At 44.8% G+C, this 22487-nt stretch overlaps 1 protein-coding gene across 3 annotated transcripts in view; it reads right to left on the reverse strand.

Moving 5' to 3' along the window:
* LOC115477934 (protein mono-ADP-ribosyltransferase PARP12-like) overlaps positions 1 to 21443 on the reverse strand; it is a 92253-nt gene extending 70810 nt beyond the window's left edge. Inside the window, exons 1-2 of one of the 3 annotated variants that reach the window (XM_030215074.1) lie at positions 20966 to 21442; positions 3494 to 3629 (exon numbers count right to left, since the gene is read on the reverse strand). In XM_030215074.1, coding sequence (XP_030070934.1) covers positions 3494 to 3629; positions 20966 to 21303 — 474 coding nt within the window. In that variant the 5' untranslated portion in view covers positions 21304 to 21442. Of the gene's footprint in view, positions 1 to 3493; positions 3630 to 20965 lie in introns of all 3 variants that reach the window. The other 2 variants (XM_030215073.1, XM_030215075.1) reach the window with 2 other exon arrangements.
* Positions 21444 to 22487: the final 1044 nt, after the last annotated feature.

Here is a 22487-nt window from a genome sequence, read left to right on the forward strand (position 1 = left end):
GTGAAGCCCAAAAGGCTGCTTGTCATGGGACAGGGCAACTTGTGCTTGCCACAATGAAGCCCAAAAAGCTGCAAGTCACAGCATGGTCCAAAAAACAGCCTATCAGAGTGCGATCCAAAAGGAAACTTGCCACCATGAGGCCCAAAGGCCACTGCTCCAATGGAGCAGGAAAGGATTCCACCACAGTGCAGCCCAAGAGCTGTCTCCACAGTGCAGTCAAGAGGGGCACGGTACAAAAAGACAGCTGCCACAATCCTACCAACAAGGGCATAGTCACAGTAGAGTCCAAAAAGGCCAGCGCCCTAGAACGGCCCAAAAAGCTGCTGCCACGGTGTAGCCAAAAACCGAAATGCTGCCTAAACAGCAAAACTCAAGGCAGACACATAACAGGGCATGAGAGTGCTGAAATGATGTACCACAAGAGGCAGATAGCAAGTGTGTCCAAAAGAAATGCTAAGGCAGAATAGTCTCAGGAGTCGTACTGCCCCTGTCCATCACCATATCAACAAAAGAGAGCCTTCCACAGTGAAGCTCTAGAGGCTGGAACTATAGATAGCCAACCGGCTTCCAGGAGAGAAGATCAGAAGAAGACACTGTCTAAGAGGCTAACTTGCAGCTGCTATAGAGAACTTAACAGGGTGCCAGCACCCGACAAGCAAAGACACAACACCCTGACACCAGAAAGGCCTTGTGGTGGCACTGAGTAGCCAGGGAAAGAGCACCCTGGTGCTCTACAGGCTAACAAGAATTACTAGTCTGACCACAAGAAGGGATGCTTAGATCACATAATATGACAGCTTCTATAGTGACCAATACCACTGCAGTGAACAGGAGCTCCCCATCACCGTGTTAGGCAACCCATGCAGAGAAAAGAGAGGGAAGAAGAGCCTATAGGTTAGAACCTCCTGAAGCACTAAAAATGTTGGAGTAAGCGCACAAAAGTGATATCTAAGGCAAGGCTAAACAGAAGAGCCAGGAAATATAGAGGTCAATGAAAGAATACAGCACCAAGGCTATTGAAACCCCAACTAGGCGCAAGAGCATAACAGTCTGAGAGAACCTAAAACCGATGGAATTATGCTCCCTTCAGTTGGCTAAAAGAATTGTAGGCAACTGAATAGCATCAAGCTGAGGGACTGCAACAAAAAATAAGCTCTATTCAAACTATAGAAAACAGTAGCACTGCCTAGTAAGTACTGTCGTATATAAAGGGCAAAGAAAACGGCTTGCCAAATCAAAAGATAGTCAGAGAGGCGCGGAGCTAGCCTCGAGGGAATACCAAACACTAACACAAAAGCACCAGCAGAGAGGAAAATAAAAACCCTCTGCAGGTAAAGACATGCGCTAAAAGGGAGATACAGTTGCTCCCTGTTCCACTACAGCTAAAAAGTAAACAAAACAGAAACTTACCTCAGCAAGGGAAAGTAAATGAATACATGTATATGAGAAGCTGAAGAGAGACTTTGCGCGATTAAACTCCTCTCATCTATCGAATGCAGGAGGAGTGTAGGCGGGGAGGAGAGGGGAGCCGGCACCACCTGGTGTCATCTTAGATGGTGGATAAGGGACCCAGCATCACTGAGTATCATCGTGGGTCTGAGAAAGTAGTTTCTCTTCCTTTTTTTAAATAAGAAAATGAGCCATTGACCAGCATAAACCCCTTGCTCAACTGATACCCAGAACTAGCTAGGACAGGAGCCACAGATGAGCACCACAAAGTAGCTGCACGAACCATCTGCCATCCTTTGGAGACGGAGATAAATACTGAACACTCCAGGTTGCATGATACCCTTAAGGGGCAAATTACTTGAAACTATTTTTTTTTCTGTCTCCCTCCGTGGTAGACAGACATAATCCATTAGTCTGGACTGGTCTGATAGAGACAAAAAAAAAAATAAAGTGTGGTTACCTTCTTAGTACACTTGGATAAACCCTAACAAACGTTGGAGGCGATACCTTTTATTAAATTGAGCATACTTGTGACTGAATTTTGAATGTTTTTTTCCCTTCTTTAGTGCAAAATGCTGTAAAAGTCATCTACACATGCAGAGTAACATTATTCCTCACTTACACAGGATTTCTCCTGACTATTTCCCTCATGTAATCCCATGTGGACCAGAGACGTCCAGTCAAAAGCATCTTAATTCTTCCCCAACAAGATGCCTAATGCAAAACAAAAAAGGAAAAAATATGCAACAGGCACTCATGGAAATTTGAGGTCTTCTCAGGACATTCTGGTATTATTAAATCTCTCTTTTCATAGACCCTCCTCCAAACCTAGACAGAACTAGGATAGCACTTAGAACCCTCTTGGATTCTGAGATCTGAATGACTCTCTCTTCCAAGATAACCTCTCAGCATCACTCTTTCTACTTGAAAGAAGCTACCACAGTAGCAGCAGTCAAATTCCCTCCATCAGGAATGACGGGATCATCTCTATAGAATCCCCAACTCACCTCTTCTCCATATACCTACCATTCCATCATCCAATTTTCCTCTAACCCACTGCTCTATTATCCCTCTATATTTATCACTAGAACATACAAAATCCTTAAACTCAGGTCTCCTGTAGCGCAGTGGTACGGCCTGAGTCACAACATTGTCCTCTCCGCTCTTTTAATGAGTAGATATTGAATTACTTTGGGTTCCCCCCTGAAGGCACAATGAAATGGGCTCTCTTAGACTGCACCATTTTTCTGGACTTTTTTTGTATAGCATATGGAAAGAAAGAGGAACTCTAAATTTTATCATTCTGATAAGGACAGTGCCTTTTTTACTCTGTTTCAGGGGTTTCTAGAGAGATTTTTACTCAAACTTTTATACAGATTGTATGATCCTTTACAGTGTTGTGGAGTTAGCAGGGTGGTGTTTTTTTACTTACAGAGCTGCCATAAGTGTGACGGTTTCCATGGCAGGCCCTAAAGAGGGTGAGGTTGCCAGGGCCATCCCGGTTAAATGGCTTGCCCAAGGTCACAAGGAGCTGCTATGGGATTTGAACCTGGGCCCTCTGGTTCCCAGTCTACTTTTCTAACCATTACACTACTCCTGACACTCATTTGATGCTTGCGTGGTATTTGTTATAAATTGCTTTGAGCTTTATGATAGCAGGATTAACACTGGAAGATCTGTGTAACATCTACCAGCCGGAGCTTTCTAGAGTTGTCATGTATATTAGGAATTTGCATTTGGTTCATTAGCATACCTTAAACATTTTTGTGCACATTAAGCTAAGAATTAATATGTAAGTCAATTAAACACACATGAAAAATTCTAACACTTTTAAAACATTTTTTTTATTAAACAAATGCACGAATTGAACCACAAATGTCCAAAAATTGTGGACAAAGTCTCAAAATGACCCAACACAGACTTTTTTTCTCCTGTGGGAAACCCTAATGTATTCTGTATGTATTTGGTAGGTACATTCTAAGATAAAGCAAAGTTGGTTAAAGACTATGCACTATTCACGTCTTCATGCACCTGGGCTACTTACCTCTGGCAAAAGTGAAGGATCATTCTGAAGTAGTAATTGGCGCACATCATCTTCACGCAGGGCTTGAAGCCCATGGCTGAGCAAGACTTGAAGATTGTGGTCTAAGTGGATGCTATGAATAAATTTACAGGGGTTCCTACAATGAAGCAGAGATAAAACTGGTCACTAAAAGACAAGTAAACCATTCTGTCTATGCCAAGTGAAAACATCCTACAGCAAGTACAACAGCAGGGGTTCTCAATCCAGTCCGTGGAACAAAACTAGCCAGTCAGATTTTCAAGATATCCATAATGAATATGCATGAAATAAATTTGTATACTAGCTCCATGCTATGGAAATCTGTATCATGCCTTGCTATTTGCAGAGCTGTGTTAGTAATAGTGCATCTTCCCACTTCTGCCCAAATTTCCTGCGCTGTGCTGCTCAAGCTTACAAAGAGCCCAATCGCAGTATGACCATGGGAGATGCACTATTACTGAGGTAATTCCCTCTTTGCTTCACCTATCAAAGTGGTGCTGTCACAAAGCTAACAGCATGCTTTGGGAAGAGACTGCTGGCTTCTGCTAGTGATTTACAGAGACACTTTAAGGGACTAGTATGCTAAAGTTTCTTTGTCCACACAGGCACAGAACAGGAAAAGAACTTCGTGGGAGATTTGTTTCTCCTCCCATCACCCCCCCCCCCCACCACCACCACCACCACCACCACCACCACCACCACCCACACATACACACACACTCAACTTCCCTACAGACATTATTGGAGGAGTAGGGGAAGAGAAGAGAAAGAGGTCTCTGGGGCTACAAAGCTTTTGGGCTGGCTCCTTGAAAATTTCTGGAGGCCTGGTTGTCAAACAGCACAGGTTAAAAAGTTCTAAAATGCACTGAAAATGTATCATTAAAACAAATGTGTAAAATTAACTTACAAAAGTAAAAAAGCAGGAAAAAAAGCTCAAACTAAAAATTTTTGCCCTGTGCACATCCCTAATAGCTCTGTACTCTGGACACGGTGCAAGTATAATACTAAATGCCTCTGAATACTTTTGAAGATCTTCTGCATCGCGTATAATCAGGGGTTCAAAAGTTCCTCCAGGACTAAGTCACCTGGGATGAAATGCACCCAAGTCATGGGACTACAAGGTGTAAGTGTCTACAACTGAACTAAGAAGTGGTCTCCCCAGTTTTGCTAATAGTAGATACCAAATATTTCAGCCTGCAAGCTAGTTATAGCCTATTAGCTCCATCACAATTGTTCACAACAAACCATTGCAATACAGGACCATTATGTAAAGTTTGAGGAGGAGTGGAGTGGAGGAGTGGCCTAGTGGTTAGAGTGGTGGACTTTGGTCCTGGGGAACTGGGTTCGATTCCCACTGCAGGCACAGGCAGCTCCTTGTGACTCTGGGCAAGTCACTTAACCCTCCATTGCCCCAGGTACAAATAAGTACCTAAGCCGCATTGAGCCTGCCATGCGTGGGAAAGCGCGGGGTACAAATTAAAACAACAAAAAAAAAGACAGATCTTAAGGACTATTCTCTTAATTATCACAGAATACCTATGAATACAACATTCACAAAAGTTTGAAGGAAGTAAATATAACAAGCCAAACTATACACACAAAACCAGATGCACTAAGCATTCAGAAACGTGTACTACCTTTTGAGTCAGATACCTGCTATCCTTTTCTCTTCACAGTAAAAACAGTGGAGGCAAGTCTATAACTTGGCAACTCCGATCAGACACACAGAGTCTGCACAGTAGGTGCTTAATGTCCATTATAGGATACTAGCACAGCTGGATATTAATGCACTTAGGGGTGCTTTTATTAAGTGGCAGTAGGGCTACCGAACGGGTAGTGCATGCTGAATCAGCACTACCATGGGGTGCCCTGAAGCATCCCTCAGTATTTCTAAGATCAGCGTGCGCAGATTCCTGCCTAGCAAATATCAATTATTTTCCAAGAGCGAGGGGCGGAGAGTGGGCGTGCCCTGCAGTAATCGTTAGGCGCATGGCCATTGCCATGCAGTGCTTGATTACCACACGATTAATGGATGAGCCCTCACCACCTACTAAATAGGTGGCGGTGGTAAGGGCTCATGTGGTAATGGTCACGCGCTAATTTGGAAATTAGCTCTTTCACTCAACATGCATGTAACACAGCAAAAGGCCTAACCCTCTTCACCTACCAACACAGCATGACTATGATCGAATAGGACATCACGCAATCTTCATCCATTCCGACCCTCCACTTATACCTCATACGATCACTATACAACTTTGTATTTGTTATCCACCGACTGGGCAAACGCCTTTGACGGTACAATGTAAGCCACATTGAGCCTGCAAATAGGTGGGAAAATGTGGGGTACAAATGCAATAAATAAATAAATACATAAGAGATGGATTACTGTGGGATGCTCTCCAGCACCCCACAGTACTTGTAGAATGTCTACACGCTAACCACCCACGTCAGGGACAGAGAGTGGACGTTCCTGCACTAACCTACAAAATAGGTGTCGGTATTTGGTTGGATGAAAACCTTTGTTTATAAATTAACTTTACATACATTTTCCACCTCTAAAATATCCTGTAATATTGCTTGATTTCTTAGTGATTATTGGTAAACCAGATGGTGAGACATATTCCTTAAGATTCCTTCCTCTGGTGTAAGATATTACTAATCTCTTATCACTGAAACATTCAATTGTTTGTATAATTTTCCACTGATTCCTAATTATTTTGGCAATCCTACTGCTCAGATGTGTAAAGCGCAGTGGACATTATAGTATGTTATAGATAATAACAATAAAAAGATGGAAGATAAGTGTAAGCTTGTCTGGTTTGCTCTCAGGTAACCTTTCTGATTCACAGTTCTTGGATATCCTTTCACTTGGACATCAATTGCCTTATCCTCAAAATTACCTAAGGATGAACATAACTTCCTTAACCCATTAGTGTCCAATGTTCCCATTGGGCACTAATGGGTTAATCTCATTGATTGGTAGGTATGATCTCCTTTAATTAAAAATGTGAGCTGGTGAAATGTAACAATTGTATCTGATGGGTGTGAAATATCCCCTTAATCATCATTTAAAATAAGGATTATTGAACATAAAAACTGTCTTAAGAGACAGATTCCTGATAAGCCTTTGGCTGGCCACTATATGGAAATGAAACAAGTTTCAAGAACATGTTTTTTGTGTAATCTACATTGCTAAGCTTTCCTGCTTCTACATCTTCTAACTTCTAGGTCTGTGAGGTACAAAAGAATTTTTCAATCCTCATTTTCTTTCATAGGGACTAAATTTCGGAACGATCTCCTTGATATGATGGTCTCTTACAATTCAGAAAGGTGTTGAAAACATGGTTATTTGCAAATGTTTTATATTGCTAACTAATGTTTTGCTTTGGTAAAAATCTAGAATGTTATTTTATGCTACTAGTATAGTTTTAATACTACATTTAATGCATATTTGTGGTAAACTTTGAATACTAGGGGCACGATCAACGTTTATGTATTTTTCTCAGGTATTCCTGAAACTGTAGTTTTTTGTGTAAACCGCACAGAACTGATTTGGTTAATGTGGTATGAAACTATAATTTAGTTTAGTTTACTGGACTAGATGGACCCTTGGTCAGACCCAGTAGGGTAATTCTTATGAAGTAAATTTTCCAATAAGATGTTGATGGTGACACAAATAAGTTACAACAGAAGCCAAAATACTGTTGAATAAGTTTATTTTGAAATTTTCTCCAATAAAAAATGATTGAAACATGAAGTAAATTTTCAACAAGTAGCAGTCAGCAGTTTTTTTGACTGTCGCCAGTGTTATGCCTGGATATTCAATGCTGGGCCATGTCTCTGAATCGCCACCGAGTATCAGCTAGTTAAACCTTATCTGGTTAAATGCAATATTCAGCACTTAACCACCTAAGTGAAACTAGAAAAGATAAGCTTGAGTTTAATGTAGTCTGATTTGTCTGGTTAACCTAGGTCAGTGATTCCCAAACCTGATCCTGGAGGCACCCCAGCCAGTCAGGTTTTCAGGATATCCACAATGAATATTCATGAGACACTTGCATGTAGTGGAGGCAGTGCATGCAAATCTCTCTCATAAATATTCATTGTGGATATTCTGAAAACCTGACTGGCTGGGGTGCCTCCAGGATCAGGTTTGGGAACCACTGCTAAATATCAGCACTTAACTGCATAATTGCCAACTTTGCCCCTGGACCGCCCACAAAATAGCTGGCTTTCAGCGTAGCCTTTAGCGTCGATATTCAGCAGCACTAACCAGTTAAGTGCTGCTGAATATCAGCAGATAGCTCCTCACAAGCAAATTAACCGGCCAGGAACCTCACCTGCCCAGTTAAATCACTTTGAATACTGACCCCTATGTTCTTATGGATTAATGCAATAGAAGAATTAATTTCTGGAGGACTGGCTTGGAACTTAGTTCCACCACTTCTTTTCAGACTCCAGAGCAGCAGGGCCGTTTTGTCTGAGACCCATCCCTTACAGGCAGGAGAAGGTTGAGCCAGTAGCTGCGAATCTACTTCCTAATCCAGTCCCTGGTCTGTTGCTTCTGCTCCTGGTTCCACAATTGCACTTCCCTTTCATGTACAAATTAACTCAGCCCTGATAAACAAAATCTGCTGAGATAGCACACTCTCTCTCTCCAAGCTGGTAACTTTGCAGCAAAGTTAGCATTGGTGTGGTTCATTTGTTTTTGTCGCCCACAGAAAAATCTGCTGGCATGGACCCCAGGAAGCAGTTTCTCAGAGCAATATAAAAACCTTAGTTAAAAAGAAAAATACAAACAAACAAAAAAAATCTCAAGCAACCACCATCATCATCAGTGTTCTAGAAATTCATGCAAAAGTCTTTACCAGTAAGGAGAACCTGCTCATTTCTTAATGTACCCTCTGGACTACCTGCTATAACAAACATTAGTTGATAACCTCCACACTATTAACTTAAGGGTTGCTGTAAGCAAACTGCTGCATAAGCCACTATATTCAGTTTTTTCATCAATCAACTCCTCCATATCCCTTGTCCTCCATTTCCTTGTCTAGTAGGAGTAAAGTATCCAATTACAGGCCGGTGATGAAAGGATTGGTGTCATCTCAACTTATGGAATACCTTCATTCACATTCTATTCTGCGTAGTTCTCAGTCTGGGTTCAGACTTGGATATAGTACAGAGACTGTCTTAGCCACTTTGATAGCCAATTTTAGGAAAGAACTGAGATTAGGTAGGAAAATTTTAATTCTACAGTTTGATATGTCTAGCATTTTTGATACAGTTGACCACTGTATTTTACTAAGTTTGATGGATCATTTTGGCATCTGTGACATAGTCCTGCAATGGTTCAATGGTCTTCTGAAATCAAGACAATATCAAGTAAAGTAGACTGGTCTTATGTCTCCATCTTGGTCCTCTATTTTTGGTGTTCCCCAGGGCTCCCCTCTTTCCTCCATTCTGTTCAACTTAATGATGACTCCACTAGGTAGTTTACTGGAATCCAGAGATTTTAATACCTTTATGTATGCTGATGATGTTACCGTTTACATCCCATTTATAGACAATATAGTTGAACTCTTGCCTACTATCAAATCCGGTTTGGATCTGATGGAATCCTGGTCTTCTGATTTAAAATTAAAACTAAACAAAGACAAAACCAAGTTCCTAATCCTGAATAATCCCTATCACGCTATCCAGCTTATAATCGAAAGAGAAAAACGCCTATATTTCGACCCAAATCGGGAGATGGGCGTTTTTCTCGCAAAGGCACCTAAATCGGTATAATCGAAAGCCGATTTTGGGCATTTCCAACTGCACTCCGTCGCGGAAACGAATAAAGTTGACGGGCCGTGTCGGAGGCGGGGCGTGGTTATCAGCCGAGGAGAGATGGGCGTCTGTAGCTGATAATCGGGAAAAAAAGGTGATTTTACCACAATTTTGGGTCACTTTTTTTGGACCCTTTTTTTTCACGAACAAGTCCCAAAAAAAGTGCCCCAACTTCCTAGATGACCACTGGAGGAAATCGGGGATGACGTCCCCGGACTCCCCCAGTGGTCACTAACCCCCTCCCACCAAAAAAAACCCACTTTAAAAACTTTTTCCCCAGCCTGTATGCCAGCCTCAAATTCCGTACCCACCTCCATGACAGCAGAATGTATTCGATCCTCTCACAGCCTTTCCCTGGGTCAGATGTGGCTCTCGGGTGCACTACAGGGTCACATCAGCATTGCATTGTGGTGGGTGTAGGGTATTGGGCTCCGTGATTTCATTAGCTTGTGTTACAGTTTTACGATGTTGGTAGTTGGTAGGCTGTTCTCCCATGGTGCTTTTCCCCCTGCCTACTGGGTCAGAGTGTGCCCTGTTGTAGTCCATGCGGTAGTGGCCATTTTTGTAAGCCAGTTTTAGTTCCCTTTCCTGTGTTAGCCACGTTAGACAACTTAGTTCTTACCTTGAATGTGGCTGAAAGAGGGCATTGTACAGCATTCTGCCAGCTCTGACCTACTGCTAATCTCAGTACCAGGGAGACTCGTTGCCAGTGGGGCACAACCTCTGCAGTTAACTGTGAGTAAACGTGCTTATTCCAATAAAGGACGTTTTCGGAGAGATTAATCTTCAGGTGTCAACTGGTGTGCCAATGTTATACAGCAGCAACAAGTCCTAGAGGCCTGCGTGTATGCAGGTCCCTGGAGCACTTTTAGTGGGTACCGCAGTGCACTTCAGGCAGGTGGACCCAGGCCCATCCCCCCCCCCACCTGCAACACTTGTGCTGGTAAATGGGAGGCCTCCAAAACCCACTGTACCCACATGTAGGTGCCCCCTTCACCCCTAAGAGCTATGGTAGTGTTGTACATTTGTGGGTAGTGGGTTTTGGGGGAGGGGGGTTGGGAGCTCAGCACCCGTGGTAAGGGAGCTATGCATGTGGGAGCTTTTTCTGAAGTCCACCGCACTAACCTAGGGTGGCCAGTTGGTGTCCTGGCATATCAGGGGGGCCAGTGTACTACGAATCCTGGCCCCTCCCATGACCAAATGGCTCGGATTAGGACCTTTTTAGTTTCCATTATCACTAAAAAAAACAAACGCCCAGCTCAAAAACGTCCATTTTTTCGAAAATACGGTTCAGCCCGCCCCTTCACGGACCCGTTCTCGGAGATAAACGCCCATGGAGATAGGCGTTTGCGTTCGATTATGCCCCTCTATGGCTATTAGGAACCTCACTATAGATAATGGGCCCCTTTTACAAAGCGGCGGGTTTACCGCTTGCTAAAAAGGAAATACCGCCGGGCTACTGCAGTAGCCCAGCAGTACTTCCCACCCCCAGTGTACTGTCATATCTAGTGCTACAAAAATATATATATATATTATTTTTGTAGCGCCGGTGTGTACCCAGCGGTAATCGGGCATTGCCGAACACCGCACGGTTACTGCCACCTCAATGGGCAACAGTATGGACTTTCTCCCCCACCCCTGAAATGGCCACATGGCCATTTCTTACAAAAAAAGAAAGATCTGCCTTTTACTCGCTGCGGTAAAAGGGGGCCTCGGCGTGCGTCAAAACTATGCGCCGATGCCTTCGCAGGCCCCCTTTTACCACAGCTTGGTAAAGTGGCCCAATATGGCTTACCCGTTAGTTACCACTAGTTTAGGTATAACTATTGACCAGTATCTGTCACTTGAACCTCAGGTGTCTAAGGTGATATCCAGTGCCTTTAATACATTGTGGAGGCTGAAGCAATTGAGACCTTTCTTTCCAAATTCAATCTTTCATTTTTGGTCCAAACACTAATACTCTCTGTTTGACTAGTGTAATGCCGTTTGCTCAGGTTTAAAGCACTCTTTTGTCAAGCAGCTTCAATCAGCGCAGAACACTGCTGCCCATCTTGTTTGTAGAATTCCTCATTATGCCAAGGCAACTCCTGTCCTGACTAAATTAAATTGGCTTCCAATAAATTCTAGGATTACCTTTAAACTTTGAGTACTTGTTTATCAAATTTTGTGTGGTTTATTACCTTGTTACATGCAAAACCTGATAGAACTGCCTTTATGAAATACGTTTCCTATATCTAGGGATTATCTCATCTGTCATTACCCTAGTTGTAAGAAGCTTCATTATAAATCTATTTATAACGCAGGCTTTACCTATCAAGGTACAAATATGTAGAATTCTCTGCTAATCCATTAAGATTACCTCTTATTTTGTAAGCTGTTGAAAGCATTTTATTTAGTAAATCCCTTACTCACACTAGTAATTGTTAGCTCTCAGGCATGCCTGGATCCCTGTTCTTGTTATTCAATAGTAGCATACGTAGTAATAACACAATACATACATTTTGCTATTACTAATTGTACTGTACTTTTTGCAAATGTTTATTGTTAGCTACACTGTACCCAAAATGAAATAAATACATAAATTCTCCCCATCCCATTCCATAACCCTGCTACCCTCACCTCATACTTTGAAACACAGTATGAAGCACATTCTCAGAAAATTTGAGAATGATAAGCCACTCATCAGCATAAATTCAAGGTTATGATATACATGAGTGAGGGAACGAGGGTGAGCGGCTAATGTCCACAGAATAGCAAAGAGATTTTACAGCGATTATTTCGCAGACCTTAAATATTTTATGGCTACAAGTCAAACCAGGGGTAGGGGCAACAAAAGAAACAGCCAGTGACTAGTGGCTAAGACTGTTCTCTAACTTTCCCTCATCCTCAGCAATCATTCTTTCTCAAACCTCCTCCCACATCCCAAAGCAGCACTCTCCCTCTCCAATCCACCTCCTCCTTCTCCCTCCACTCACCCTGCCAGCCTCCTTCATTCCCAGCAGTCTTTCAGAGGCCCATTCACAAACTTTCAAAGCTTTGCAAAAGGGGGCTCTGTCATAAAACAAACCAAAATAATTAACGTTGAGGATTTACATGACAAAAACAATGCAACTACTGTTTTGTGAAAAAAATTTGCAAGTTTGCCATGATTGTGTGGTTGTTTGCTTGCAGCACCCAAGTAAACCAAACCAATGTTTGAGACACACCTCACAACGGCTGAAACATATTGACCATTTAAAGTTATAGGCTGTCCCTTCGTCCCTGGCAAGATAGACGCAGCAGCCCTGCTACCATCTTAAATTGCGGCAGAATGGTGCCTCCATAATCGCCAAAGTAATAGGAAGTGCACATTCTTCAATAATCAAAATAGTCACATGACATGAAATGCTATATCACTATTTTCATACAACACTTATTTTTATATTTTTCCTTTAACATCTAAAAATAAAAATGGAGGAATAAAGGCCTCATTAGTAAAAGGTTCCATGCTGCAACGGCGATAAGCACTATGGCTGTGTATAAATGTCACCATTCATTTCCAATCGCTGCAGCACCTCTTAGCTTAAACCAATCATTGCCCAAAGAGCCTCCCTTATATCCTTTATTCTAATGTATTAAAAATTTTTGGGCTGTGATTACTAAGGAATGCTATAGGTGCATTGGCATTTTTAACGCACGTTAATGGTTGACGCTTGTTAAACACTAATGTGCCTATAAGAATGTATTGGTGCGTTAGCGTTTAAAGCGCCTTAACTTTAAAGACATGTTAAAAATGCTAACACACCTTAGTAAACATACCCCTTTATGTATTCAAAAACTTGCCAAAGCGAATACATTTCACATTTATCTGAAATTGTCTCTGGCGTTCCATATCATACTGCTTTTTCAAAAAAAACATGCAGCGAACAAAGAATAATCCCCTGATGAAGTCAGTCCTGTGGTGAAAAGAGTCCCTTTGGGATTTTCTAAGAAGCTAAGTTAAATTTAAAACTTTCTTCATTCACTGCATGTTTTTTTGAAAGAGCAATGTGATATGTGCCAGAGGCAATTTCAGATAAATGTGAAATCTATTCGCTTTGGCAAGTTTTTTAATACATAAACCCCCGTTTACTAAGCTGCGCAGCAATGCCAACAGAGTCCATTCAAAGTGAATGTGCTGTGTCGGCATTAGCACGCAGCTTAGTAAACGGGGAGGGAGGGGGGAATTTTTGAATACATTAAGTTAAGAGGTGCTGCGGTGGTTGGAAATGAATGGTGACATTTATACACAGCAATAGCAAATTATGAAACAATGAAAAATATTTATTGAAAAAGGAAGGAAAAGCCTCAAAGAACTCAATACCTCAAAAAAGGTTTAGAGAGCTAATGTGATCCGAATAGATCTTCAGTTCATCATAGGCAAAAACCTTCCAAAAATAACATCCTGGACAATCAATACAAATATACCATTCTGTAGGAATTACTACTACTACTACTACTTATCATTTCTATAGCGCTACTAGATGTATGCAGCGCTGTACACTTTTGTCACTTACCTCAAAAATAGAGGTAAAGCACTTCAAAAAGTGTCTGGTAACTAGAAGATTCAGGATGCAAGCATCCCCCCCCCCCCCCCCCTGGGGCAAATGGTGGCCAGCATTTCGTTGAAAACTAATTCAGAGTCCCAGAAGGCAAAAAATGCAATTTAAATTGAGCACTGTGAACAACCGTCTGCGTTTGTTATTTTTCTACTTCAGGAAGCAGGTGAAAGCCTGGTTCTTCTCACAAGCCTTTAATACATTTGGGGTCCTGTTTACTAAGTCGCGCTAGAGGCGCGTTAGCATTTTTAGCACACGCTAAATATTGGTGCATGTTGTGTAGATGCCCATAATATTCCTATGGGTGTCTACACGGTTAGCAAGGGCTCATTTTTAGCACATGCTAGAACCACTAGCGCACCTTAGTAAACAGGGCCCTTGTGACTGTCACTCTGCATCTGGACTAGCTTGCTGCACACCCTGTACCTTAGACCAGTTCCTCATATATTGTTCACTGTATAAAGATATCTGCCTTGAGCTTAGCCACCCATCTAGTTAACTCATCTTGTCCCCATCTATATATCTACTAGCCGTTAAGCCTGTAACAACGGGCTAGTTTTTTGTTTTCCTATGGCCTCCCCCCGTCCACCAACCCTGCTCTCTCCCCTGCCCTCCCCCCAGTGTCTGTTTCCCTCAATTCCGCCCCCTCCTTCCCTCCCTGCTCCCTCCTCCTCCGATTTCCACGCCCATGCCCTCCTTCCTATTGGGCTGTACTGCTGGTGGAGGCGGGGCTTGGACTTCTACACTCTCAACATTCCGACTCTACTGCGCATTTGCAGGTGAGTCGGTCACTTGCCGTTTATATGTTTGATACCTGGCCCCTCAGGTATATAGAAGCGCATTAGAATCATATCTATGCTATCTGAATGTTCTTTTTTTTTATAGCCAAGAATTTTATTGGTTTTAGAAAAAGATAAACAATTTATCACGCAACATCAAGTAATAACATCAACTGTAACACAGAATTCAAACAAACAAAACAAACCTGCAAATCAAAATAAATCTTAAACAAGTTACCTAAAATTATAATCATCCACATGAGACCAAATTTTAGACTATCTGAATGTTCTATTGTGTTGCTTATTAGGTGTTTCATTGGTATCATGCTGACATTGTATTATATCTATGTTATTTTAACATATTTCCATGCTGTCTATTATAGTATTGTTTCTACTGTAATGCCATCATATTTGCAAGTTTACCATATTTATTGTATTTATGTTTATATTTGGTCATTTTACTATTGTTATATTGTTAACAAAATTGTAAGTTTATGTTAAACTAGATCTGCTGTACACTGCCTTAGGTGAATCTTTTCATAAAGGCAGTTAATAAATCCCAATAAATAAAACAAGATGGTTCAGTTGGCCATTGGAGGAAGCAGGCAATTTTTAACCAGCTAATTTCTGACACTAGCTGATTAGACCTTTTGAAAATAAGTCACGTTACTATTAATTCTTTCTTCAACACAATATCTGTGTTTTCAGCTATAAAAAGTCCCAGATTCACACACAAAACATGGCTCGACTCCCAGAAACTCAACAGAACCTAAATTAACTCTATAATTGCCTTTCAAGGTCAGAATGAAAAGATAATTAGAAAACTTAAGTAACAGTTACAAATTTTAGGTACCAACAAATGTTCTCTTTCTCTGATCCAGCTGCAGAAAGACCAATGGATTTGGCTCTATGTGATTTCCAACTTCCTTCTCTCTGTCACCCCAAAAAAGAATCTTGGGCCACAGAAAGAAACAAAACCAAAACACGAAAGTGATATATCATATGTGGCACCTCAGTATCCTTGCCTCAACACAGGTACAATATCAATCTCACCAACCCCTTCTTGTCACCAGGGCAGTTAGCTGTCTCTTTGATCATGGAGATCAGGGAAAGTCCTCTTTTGCCTTAAACCTGAGATGGACGTGATATCTCTCTTCTGGTTCTTGCAAAGGGGGAAACCTCCCTTCTTATCCCTTGAGAAGAGGGGCGGGAATACTTCTTTAATTGCCCTTTTGAGAAAAGGACAAAGACATTCAGTGGGGATATTACTATCAGGCTCATTTTCGAAAGAGAAGGACGCCCATCTTTCGACACAAATCAGAAGATGGGCGTCCTTCTCCCAGGGTCGTCGAAATCGGTATAATCAAAAGCCGATTTTGGACGTCCCCAACTGCTTTCCGTCGCAGGGACAGCCAAAGTTCAAGGGGGCGTATCGGAGGCGAAGCGAAGGTGGGACTTGGGCATGCCTAACACATGGACGTCCTCGACCCATAATGAAAAAAAAAAGGGCATCCCTGACGAGCACTTGGATGACTTTACCTGGTCCTGTTTTCTTACAACCAAGGCACAAAAAGGTGGCTGAAATGGCCAGATGACCACCAGAGAGAATCGGGGATGACCTCCCCTTACTCCCACGGTGGTCACTAATCCCCTCCCACTCTCAAAAAATATCTTTCAAAATATTTTTTGCCAGCCTCTATGCCAGCCTCAGGTCCATCATAGCAGTATGCAGGTCCCTGGAGCAGTTTTAGTGGGTGCAGTGAACTTCAGGTAGGTGGACCCAGACCCATCTCCCTCCCTACCTGTTACATTTGTGGAGGAAAGAGCAAGCCCTCCAAAACCCACTGTACCCACATCTAAGTGCCCCCCTTCAGCCATAAGGGCTATGGTAGTGGTGTACAGTTGGGGGTAGTGGGTTTTAAGGGGGTTTGGTGGGCTCAGCAGACAAGGTAAGGGAGCAATGTACCTGGGAGCATTTTATGAAGTCCACTGCAGTGCCCCCTAGGGTGCCCGGTTGGTGTCCTAGCATGTGAGGGGGACCAGTGCACTATAAAATGGTAGCTCCTCCCACGACCAAAGAGCTTGCATTTGGTCGTTTCTGAGATGGGCATCCTTGGTTTCCATTATCGCCAAAAATCAGAAACGACCAAGTCTAGGGACGACCATCTCTAAGGACGACCTAAATTTCAAGATTTGGGTGTCCACGACCATATTATCGAAACGAAAGATGGACATCCATCTTGTTTCGATAATACAGGTTTCCCTGCCCCTCCACCGGGACGTTTTCCAAGGAAATCCTCAACAAAACTTGAGCGTCCCTTTCGATTATGCCCCTCCACGTCTGTTCAGCTCTCTCTCCTTACCCCTTAGGCATGGGGACCTATACATTTTATTTTTTGGTGAAAGTAGTTTGGTTGCCATGTTAGTCCATTTTGAAGAAGGTTAATAAAAATAAAACCACATTTATTATTAACTTTCTGGTGATAGAATTTCTTGTTGCCTTTTTATTAGCCAGGGACCCCTCTCACTGTCTCACGAATAGAGGGGGGCCCCTTTCTTTTTCTTTTAAGGAAAGGACCCACTCCTTATCCCTGGGACAGTATGGGGGTACTTCTATTAGTACTTTCTTTTCTTTTTAAGGACTCTTTCATTACCCTGGGGTGAGGGTTGCACCCCTTTTCCTTTGGTGAGAAACTCTCTCAATACCTGTGGAACAGGAGTAGGAGCATTTATCTTGTTCCGTTTTTTGGGCCAATGACCATCTCATCAGGGCTGCCAAGAGGAGGCCAGGAGGGCCAAAATTCCCCGGGCCCGGCGCCACAGTCCCCTCCACCCGCCCCCCTCCGTCCACCACCGGGCCAGGCCCCCTTGAATTCAAATCATAGCGCCTCACCTCGACCTCGCTCCGTGTGAAAGAAGCGCAGCAGCAGTAGTCTGCAGATCGCCTCCCTTCGGGCCTTCCCTCCCTGTGTCCTGCCCTTGTCTGACATAACTTGCGCGAGGGCGGGACACAGGAAGGGAAAGCCCGAAGGGAGGCGATCTGCAGACTGCCGCTGCTGCGCTTCTTTCACACGGAGCGAGGTCGAGGTGAGGCACTATGATTTGAATTCAGGGGGGCCCGGCAGTGGACGGAGGGGGGGGGGGGGGGGGGCGGCCTTGCTCCGGGCCCGGTCTCTCTGCGGCCCTGCATCTCATTACTGTTTTGAAGCCAGGGGCCTTGAGTGTTTGTGGAATAACGAGGAGCATCTTTCTCATCGCCTTTGTTTAGCCAGGGGTCCTTTCATTACCCCTGGGACGTGTTCATTACCTCTGTTTAGTCTGGGCCCATCTCATGGCCTCTGGAGTTGGGGGGTAATAACCCGTGATAGGAATAGGGGCGCCACTCTCATTACCCTCCCTTTTATTTTTGATTAAGGCCCCTCTCGTTACTTTTTGTGTGTTTTGGGTGGGGGGTAGGGACCCTCTCATTACCTGTGTTTAGTCTGGGCCCATCTCATGGCCTCTGGAGTTGGGGGGTAGGAATAGGGGCACTACTCTCACTACCCTCCCCCTCCCTTTTATTTTGTTTAAGGCCCCTCTCATTACCTTTTTTTCGTGTGTTTTGGGTGGGTTGTAAGGCCCCTCTCACTGCCTCTGTTTAGTCTGGGCCCATCCCATGGCCTCTGGAGTTGGGGGATAGGAATAGGGGCACTACTCTCACTACTCTCCCCCCTCCCTTTTATTTTGTTTAAAGCCCCTCTCATTACCTTTTTTTTGTGTGTTTTGGGTGGGGGGGAATAGGGCCCCCTCTCATGGCCTCTGGAGCACAGGGCCATCACTCTCATTACCCTCCCTTTTATTTTGTTTAAAGCCCCTCTCATTACCTTTTTTTTGTGTGTTTTGGGTGGGGGGGAATAGGGCCCCCTCTCATGGCCTCTGGAGCACAGGGCCACCACTCTCATTACCCTCCCTTTTATTTTGGTTTAAGGCCCCTCTCATTACCTTTTTTTCGTGTGTTTTGGGTGGGGGGGGATAGGGCCCCTCTCATGGCCTCTGGTGCACAGGGCCACCACTCTCATTACCCTCCCTTTTATTTTGGTTTAAGGCCCCTCTCATTACCTTTTTTTCGTGTTTTGGGGGGGGGGGTAGGGCCCCTCTCACTGCCTCTGTTTAGTCTGGGCCCATCCCATGGCCTCTGGAGTTGGGGGATAGGAATAGGGGCACTACTCTCACTACCCTCCCCCTCCCTTTTATTTTGTTTAAAGCCCCTCTCATTACCTTTTTTTTTGTGTGTTTTGAGTGGGGGGGGATAGGGCCCCTCTCATGGCCTCTGGTGCACAGGGCCACCACTCTCATTACCCTCCCTTTTATTTTGGTTTAAGGCCCCTCTCGTTACCTTTTGTGTGTTTTGGGTGGGGGTAGGGACCCTCTCATTACCTGTGTTTAGTCTGGGCCCATCTCATGGCCTCAGGAGTTGGGGGATAGGAATAGGGGCACTACTCTCACTACCCTCCCCCTCCCTTTTATTTTGTTTAAAGCCCCTCTCATTACCTTTTTTTTGTGTGTTTTGGGTGGGGGGTAGGGACCCTCTCATTACCTGTATTTAGTCTGGGCCCATCTCATGGCCTCAGGAGTTGGGGGATAGGAATAGGGGCACTACTCTCACTACCCTCCCCCTCCCTTTTATTTTTAAGGCCCCTCTCATTACCTTTTTTTTGTGTGTTTTGGGTGGGGGGGATAGGGCCCCTCTCATGGCCTCTGTTTAGTCTGGGCCCATCTCATGGCCTCTGGAGTTGGGGGATAGGAATAGGGGCACTACTCTCACTACCCTCCCCCTCCCCTTTATTTTGTTTAAGGCCCCTCTCATTACCTTTTTTTTGTGTGTTTTGGGTGGGGGGTAGGGCCCCTCTCACTGCCTCTGTTTAGTCTGGGCCCATCTCATGGCCTCTGGAGTTGGGGGATAGGAATAGGGGCGCCACTCTCATTACCCTCCCTTTTATTTTGTTTAAAGCCCCTCTCGTTACCTTTTTTCTGTGTGTTTTGGGTGGGGGGGATAGGGCCCCTCTCATGGCCTCTGGTGCACAGGGCCACCACTCTCATTACCCTCCCTTTTATTTTGTTTAAAGCCCCTCTCGTTACCTTTTTTTTCGTGTGTTTTGGGTGGGTTGTAAGGCCCCTCTCACTGCCTCTGTTTAGTCTGGGCCCATCTCATGGCCTCTGGAGTTGGGGGATAGGAATAGGGGCGCCACTCTCATTACCCTCCCTTTTATTTTGTTTAAAGCCCCTCTCATTACCTTTTTTTGTGTGTTTTGGGTGGGGGGGATAGGGCCCCTCTCATGGCCTCTAGTGCACAGGGCCACCACTCTCATTACCCTCCCTTCTATTTTGGTTTAAGGCCCCTCTCGTTGCCTTTTGTGTGTTTTGGGTGGGGGTAGGGACCCTCTCATTACCTGTGTTTAGTCTGGGCCCATCTCATGGCCTCAGGAGTTGGGGGATAGGAATAGGGGCACTACTCTCACTACCCTCCCCCTCCCTTTTATTTTGGTTTAAGGCCCCTCTCATTACCTTTTTTTTGTGTGTTTTGGGTGGGGGGGGTAGGGCCCCTCTCACTGCCTCTGTTTAGTCTGGGCCCATCTCATGGCCTCTGGAGTTGGGGGATAGGAATAGGGGCACTACTCTCACTACCCTCCCCCTCCCCTTTATTTTGTTTAAGGCCCCTCTCATTACCTTTTTTTTGTGTGTTTTGGGTGGGGGGTAGGGCCCCTCTCACTGCCTCTGTTTAGTCTGGGCCCATCTCATGGCCTCTGGAGTTGGGGGATAGGAATAGGGGCGCCACTCTCATTACCCTCCCTTTTATTTTGTTTAAAGCCCCTCTCGTTACCTTTTTTTCGTGTGTTTTGGGTGGGGGGTAGGGCCCCTCTCACTGCCTCTGTTTAGTCTGGGCCCATCTCATGGCCTCTGGAGTTGGGGGATAGGAATAGGGGCGCCACTCTCATTACCCTCCCTTTTATTTTGTTTAAAGCCCCTCTCATTACCTTTTTTTGTGTGTTTTGGGTGGGGGGGATAGGGCCCCTCTCATGGCCTCTTGTGCACAGGGCCACCACTCTCATTACCCTCCCTTTTATTTTTAAGGCCCCTCTCATTACCTTTTTTTTGTGTGTTTTGGGTGGGGGGGATAGGGCCCCTCTCATGGCCTCTGGTGCACAGGGCCACCACTCTCATTACCCTCCCTTTTATTTTGGTTTAAGGCCCCTCTCACCGCCTCTGTTTTTGCTCCCCGGACTTACTTGTTGTTCTGGTTCCGGCAGTTGCCGTAGATGAAGTAGCGGCAGAGGTGCAACTGGCCACACTGGCCCAGACACGAGCCCGCCTGCTCCTGGCACAGCCGCATGGCGCTTCGGGCCAACACCATCCGCCGCTCGGCCTCGGGGCTGCGGGGTCCTTCCAGAAGCTGCGGGCCGGCGACGGGCGGGGGCAGGCGGCTCGCCAGGCTCACGCTGCGGCCTTCCTCCGCCTTCAACAGGAAGCTCAGCGCCTGCGGCTCCAGGGGGTAGCGGCGGCCCAGCTCGCCCTCCTCCAGGCCGCCTCCGGCGGCGCACAGCAGCTGGGTGAGGCGCAGCGACATGGCGGCCCGGGGAACCTTACGTGCCCCTCCTCTCTATGTGCCGGGCCGCGATTATTTCCGGCCGGCCTCGGTCTCCTTCCCACCCCCAACACCGTTACCAGGAGGAGGAATCTTTCTCCTCCTCAGGCAAGAAACGAAACCGAAACCACAACAACACGCTGCTAATGCTTCAGCTTTAGAGCAATAGTTCACACCCTCCCCTAATCCGGTTTCCTAGGAGTAGCCTTGCGGTTAGTACAGTGGACTTTGATCCTGGTGTCTTAGTTCACACCCTCCCCTAATCCGGATTCCTAGGAGTAGCCTTGTGGTTAGTACAGTGGCCTTTGATCCAGTTCGCACCCTCCCCTAATCCGGTTCAGGTACTACACCACATCCCCTTGTAGTGTGGACTTGGGAAAAATCCACAATTCCTGGAATAACATGCATAGAATGTTTGTACATTTGGGAAGCTTGCCAGGTGCCCTTGGCCTGGATTGGCCGCTGTCGTGGACAGGATGCTGGGCTCGATGGACCCTTGGTCTTTTCCCAGTTTGGCATTACTTATGTACTTATATGTGTTCCCCCAGTACAGGATTCCTAGGAGTAGCCTTGTGGTTAGTACAGTGGACTGGTGTTTTAGTTCGTACCCTCCCCTAATCCAGTTCAGATACTACACCACATCCCCTTACAGGGTTCCCCCAGTACAGGTAGTGGTACAGGATTCCTAGGAGTAGCCTTGTGGTTAGTACAGTGGACTTTGATCCAGTTTGCACCCTCCCCTAATCCGGTTCAGGTACTACACATCCCCTTGCAGAGTTCCCCCAGTACAGGATGCCTAGGAGCAGTGGCGTAGCCAGAGCTAATATGGGTGGGCACTGTGTATACAGGTATGAGTAGTGTTTCTAGCTACAAAATAATGCATTAGAATGCACTTGATGATGGATTAATAAGTAGTATGCCCAACATCTGCCCTGCATCAACATATGAAAAAAAACATATTTTTAAATATGGTTACATTATCCCACATCTCAAACTTGACCAGGCGTAAGTCTACTATAATGGCAAACATCTCAACACACATGACAGGATCCTACAGTATAATTACAGCAATGAAATTATCCTTCAAACTTTGCTTCTCTACCCCTCCATCCAGCCCCGTAGCCTGGCATCAGCCCTTCTCTTCTCTACCCTACCCCCCCCCCCCC

Source organism: Microcaecilia unicolor, chromosome 9 (genome assembly GCF_901765095.1).
Source record: "Microcaecilia unicolor chromosome 9, aMicUni1.1, whole genome shotgun sequence".
Taxonomy (NCBI): Eukaryota; Metazoa; Chordata; class Amphibia; order Gymnophiona; family Siphonopidae; genus Microcaecilia; species Microcaecilia unicolor.